General features: G+C 37.6%; 1 protein-coding gene across 2 annotated transcripts; it reads left to right on the top strand.

The window, feature by feature from the left end:
• Positions 1–753: 753 nt before the first annotated feature.
• LOC112521889 (probable inactive leucine-rich repeat receptor-like protein kinase At3g03770) lies at positions 754–4,901 on the top strand. 2 transcript variants are annotated; one of them, XM_025130891.1, is made up of 7 exons: positions 756–2,264; positions 2,540–2,673; positions 2,953–3,196; positions 3,595–3,806; positions 3,887–3,912; positions 4,304–4,415; positions 4,501–4,901. In XM_025130891.1, the coding sequence occupies exons 1-7, from the start codon at positions 896–898 to the stop codon at positions 4,723–4,725; spliced, it is 2,322 nt and encodes a 773-aa protein (XP_024986659.1). In that variant the 5' UTR covers positions 756–895; the 3' UTR covers positions 4,726–4,901. The 2 variants fall into 2 exon arrangements, with proteins under 2 accessions (XP_024986667.1, XP_024986659.1); XM_025130899.1 differs by lacking the exon at positions 3,887–3,912 and having other exon boundaries at positions 754–2,264; positions 3,595–3,836; positions 4,314–4,415.
• The last annotated feature ends 466 nt before the right edge of the window (positions 4,902–5,367 follow it).

Genomic DNA, 5,367 nt, shown 5'->3' with positions numbered 1-5,367 from the left:
CATGGTTTTGAAGGCCCACTATACAGACTACAGATAGAGTTTTATTTGTTTGCCAGCTATCTTTATCCTTGTCATTTAGCCAATCAGCACCCTAAAACAGCCATTTCCCATTTGTCCTTTCTTGGCTCTGAAAATATTACCCCATAAATATTTTTCTTGATTTGACATCTCCATTCTTCTTCTTCTTCTTCCCTTCAACAATGGCAGAAACCCTCCATTAAATGCTTCACCACTGTCTTCTTCCCTTCAACAATGGCAGAAACCCTCCATTAAATGCTTCACCACTGTCTTCTTCCCTTCAACAATGGCAGAAACCCTCCATTAAATGCTTCACCACTGTCTTCTTCGGTGCTTCCAACTACCTCCATTATTCACACCTCCTTCCTTTCTTTCTTTTATTAACAACACCCACGTTATCGTTTTCTTTTTTACCCACATTAATGCATTAATTGCCCACAACCAAACCCCCCTTTTTCTGTTTTTGGTTGTCTCCTTTGTACTCTTTTCTTTTAACTTCTTTCCTCTCTAAAACCAGCTTCCCCAACATTCTCTTTTTAACTAACTTTATCTTGCTTCTTTTCACTTTGTGGCCCTCAAGCATTCATTACTCCAAATCTTTAATACCCATTTGGATTTGGCTTTCATTTCTGTATCTTTTTTTATAATGGGTTATCTCAGATTCATGCTTTTAATGCTCTGACCCCTTTTCTTTATCTAGTTTTGAATGTTAAAGTTGAAAACTTTGGTTTCATGCTACTCATGTGTCTTGTCCTTATCTCATTTCTTATGCTAATTTGATCAGTCTTTGAGAGAATTTTAATGGGGTTTCTTTGTTTTCTTGTTAGTTGTAAGGAGGTTGATTTAGGGTTTCATTGAAACTTTTGGGGTCAATCAGATGGGGTTCTACTGCTCAAATTTGGTGTTGTTCTTATTGTTTATTTCATGGGGTTTCTTTGTCTCAAACACCAATCAATTACAAGCAACTCAGACTCAACTTCTTATCCAACTCAGGAAGCATTTGGAGTATCCATTGCAGTTAAGCAATTGGGAGAACTTCAATGGTGATTTTTGTAATTTGGATTCAGACCCACAAGTTACCATCAAATGTGAAGGTAATTCAGTCACTGAGATCAAAATCATGGGAGATAAGCTTTCAAAGGTCAGTGATTTCCATGGGTATGCAGTTAAAAACCAAACTTTATCTGAAACTTTCTCCGTTGATTCATTAGTAGTAACATTAGCAAGATTGAATACCTTAAGGGTTCTTAGCTTAGTGTCTTTAGGAATTTGGGGTCCACTTCCTGATAAGATTCATAGATTATCCTCTCTTGAACTCTTGGATATGAGCTCAAATTTCATGTTTGGTTCCATCCCAAATGAGATTTCTAGACTTGTAAAGCTTCATACTTTAACATTAGATGGGAATTTCTTCAATGAATCCATCCCAAATTGGCTAGATTCATTGTCAAACCTCACCATTTTGAGCTTGAAGAACAATAGATTAAAGGGCCAATTCCCTTCTTCAATTTGCAAAACTACAACACTCACTGATATTGCTCTATCTCACAATAACCTCACCGGAGAATTGCCGGATTTGAGTGCATTATCTGTTTTACATCTATTAGATTTGAGGGAAAATGGTTTCGATTCTGAGCTTCCATTGTTGCCCAGAGGAGTTACTACAGTTCTTTTGAGCAAGAACTCATTGAAGGGCCAAATTCCTGAAGAATTTGGTGAACTTGATCGGCTGCAACACCTTGATCTTTCGTTTAATTCCTTAACGGGTTCACCGCCATCTGCTCTCTTCTCGTTGCCAAACATAAGCTATCTGAATCTTGCATCCAATATGTTAAATGGCCCTCTTCATGATATCAGCAAATGTGGAGATAATCTTGGCTTTGTTGATATTTCAAGCAATAGGTTAACGGGTAGGCTTCCTTCTTGTTTAGATACAAATTCTAGCAACAAACGAGTTGTGAAGTTTAATGGGAATTGCTTGTTTGGGGATAACCAACAGCAAAATTTAGATTCTATTTGCAAAGAAGCTAGTTTGAAGAAAAATCGATCTTGGGGTAGTGCGGTATGGATTATAATCGGTGTCATTGGTTTAGTGGTCATTCTTTTGGTCATAATTGCCTTTGTTCGCCTATTCTTTCGTAAAAGGCATCATCAAAGAGAGATCATCACGCTACAACACACGGTGCCAAAGGTCATCCAGGACAGTTTACCCTCCGGGATTTCTTCAGAAGTTCTTGCAAATGCCCGTAAGTTAACTGAATTACAAATTAGAAGCAAGTTGAAATCAGAACCGTAAATGTTTTGAGGATATGGAACCAAATATTTATGAATTATTCACATGTGAATATTGAAAATCATGACTTTCATGATGAATAATGGGGCTATTCATCATGAATATTTCATGAAATACTTCGTTCTAATGTTCTCAAAATAAATATGGTTCTCACTTGAACTTTACTCTTACAAAATTACTCCAACTTATGGTTAAGGATCAACGTTTTTTCGTTTTATTTAATCTCAGGGGTCATATCTGAAGCATCAAAGTTAGGGACACAAGTTGCGCCATCGAGTCGTGTGTTTTCGATAGAAGAGTTAGCCGGAGCGACTGATAACTTCTCCGCAACGATGTTTCTGGGCGAAGGCTCAATTGGAAAGGTATCATTAGCAATTTTCTGTATGCTTATAAATAGTATGCTCTTCCATTGCAATAAAAGACAGGTTTTGACTTTTGAGGTCAAACCAACCAAATTTTCGACTTAAAATTGGCAATATTTTTCACGTTTGCAACAAAAAATTGACAACCCCATTAATGCTATGGTATCATACTTCACTTAGAAGAACTTGTGTGCGAAATCCATGACGAAATCTGTGTCACTGTGGATATTTGAAGTATTAGATTAGACCTCAAGAGTCAAAACTGTATTCTTTTTGCAGCTTTACAGGGGAAGATTAGAAAACGGAAGCTATATCGTCATCCGATCTCTCTCATTGTTCAAAAAATATTCGATCCGAAACCTGAAAGTTCGGTTGGATCTGCTGTCAAAGCTTCGGCATCCGCACCTAGTCGGGTTTTTGGGTTACTGCATTAATGAAGAGGGTTTAGAAGATTACACTTCAAGCAGAGTCTTCCTAGTGCATGAGTACATATCTAACGGAAATTTTCGAACTCATCTCTCGGGTCAGTCTGCTGATAGCTTAATCTAGTTATGGATTCGATAGAAGCCTTAATGGTGAAAGCAAAAATCAGACACTAATATTAGAAACTTCCAAATTTTAGGACGCTTTTGGACATTCTAACAAGTTTTTTAGGACACTTTTGATATCATAAGTATCTTAGAAGCTTGTTAGGGTGTCCAAGTACGTTCTAACATCATATTGTAACACCTTTTATGTATAAACGCGCAATTGTTGTCTGATAAACTCAAGTCCCTTAAGACACTCTATTAAAACATTAAGACAATTGTTGTGAGGTTTGAATTCTTGACCTCCTGGGAGGCTGAGCTCTACCAGTGACCCGGGTACCACTTCGCCAATGACCCTACTATAAGACGATTTTGTTTGCAATGCTATGTGCAGAGTGTTCTCCAAATCTGGTTCTTAAATGGTCAGATCGATTGGCAATTCTGATCGGAATTGCCAAGGCGGTACATTTTCTGCATACTGGCGTGATTCCTGCATCTTCAAGCAATCGATTACGAACAAATAACATATTGCTGGACGAGCATCGTATTGCAAAGCTAAGTGACTACGGAATGTCCATCATCACCGAAGAATTAGAACAATTTGAGGTTCTTTTTCCTTTATCCTTGATTCTTTCTGTTCTATTTTTGGCTCAAATCTATGTCCTGATATGGCTATCGTCGTGTAGGCAAAGGGAGACGGTCCAAAATCATGGTAAGGTATCTTGGTTACGGAGAAAATGCAACGGACTTTGTCTTAGTTCAATTTTTTTCTTAATCAATATAACAACGTTTCAAAGTTTCCTATTCTTTTACCCATTTTGATGAGTAATCTATTGGTCTTGTAATATTTGATGACATAGATGTCAATTTTATAATGAGTTTCACCATAACCCGTTCATAAACCTTTCGCAAACAGGTGTCAACGTCATCAAATGTTACGAGATTAGCATCTTGCTGGCCAGAATGGGTACAAAAATATGAAAACTTGAAGTTATGTTACATCGATTGAGAAAAAAATAGGAAAACTAAACCAAACGTTGTTGCTTTTTCCCCTTTCGGTACTCAAACGTGTTTGTAATGGTACTTAGAGTTGAACTTTGCAGGCAAATGAAGAAGTTGGCTGATGACGTATACGATTTTGGGTTCATTTTGCTCGAAACACTTGTGGGACCGATTGTAACAGGAAAAGGCGAATCGTTTCTGCTGAACGAAATGGTACACGATATATATATCTCGTTACTGAACTTTTCTTGAAGAAAGATTCTTAAAGATGGTTTCTTTTTCTTTCGTTATGCAACAGAAATCTTTCGGAAGCCAAGATGGTAGGCAAAGAATCGTGGATCCGATAGTCTTGACAACTTGCTCACAAGAATCGTTATCGATTGTGATATCGATCACCAACAAATGCATATCTCCAGAACCAGCAAATCGGCCTTCGTTTGAAGACATGCTATGGAACTTGCAGTATGCAGCTCAAGTACAGGCCACGGCTGATTCCGAACAGAAATCAGATGGCGCGTTTTAATGCAACGAACGAGGACTTAGCAGCAGCAGAAGATAGAACTCGAAAACTTAGAAACCCATATTTTAGGACATGATTAATGTTTAAAGAGCTTTGGACGATTGATCACTGTGTTTTCTTTGCATTTCTTGTAACAAATCTGTAAAGTCCAATTCTTTTCTATGAATTCTTTGGTATGTTTAGCAAATGTGAATGAAGAAAGTTGAGTCATATTGAAATATAGAAAATACAATTAAAATGAGTTGTTGATTGATACAAATTGGGTGATCGTTAACGGGATAAGAGTATTGGGGCCGTTTACCAAACAGCTATCCGGTAAGTACTTATCAATAAAATTTAACATTATTATTTACTTATCGGGTAGGATTTTAGTCCATCAAAACGACATCGTATGCAACAATTTACCAAGTAAGCGTTTACCGTGGTAAGAGTCGTCGCCCTCACTTACCGGGTAAGACTCTTGGTCCTTGTCTCGCTCTTATCAAGTAAGATTCTTGATCCTTACCATATTCATCCGGTGAGGTAATGTTACTTGATAAGCGCCTTACCAAAATAAGCGTTTGGTAAACGGCCTCTAAATCAATAATGATCACTGATCGATTAAAAGTCCCCCCATTAGTTTATGGGTAAGCATCTCGTGCGGTA

The sequence above is a fragment of the Cynara cardunculus genome (assembly GCF_001531365.2).
Source record: "Cynara cardunculus var. scolymus isolate 2C chromosome LG 1, CcrdV1, whole genome shotgun sequence".
Classification (NCBI taxonomy): domain Eukaryota; kingdom Viridiplantae; phylum Streptophyta; class Magnoliopsida; order Asterales; family Asteraceae; genus Cynara; species Cynara cardunculus.
Note: the sequence above shows the minus strand (reverse complement) of the source record. Positions and strands in the feature narration are given on the sequence as shown.

Bases quoted from the DNA above. Each gene is read 5' to 3' on its own strand.
- LOC112521889 (XM_025130891.1), top strand. From the start codon at position 896: ATGGGGTTCTACTGCTCAAATTTGGTGTTGTTCTTATTGTTTATTTCA. The intron at 2,674-2,952 runs GTATCATTAGCA...TTCTTTTTGCAG, and splicing joins GCGAAGGCTCAATTGGAAAG to CTTTACAGGGGAAGATTAGA. The intron at 4,416-4,500 runs GTACACGATATA...GTTATGCAACAG, and splicing joins CGTTTCTGCTGAACGAAATG to AAATCTTTCGGAAGCCAAGA.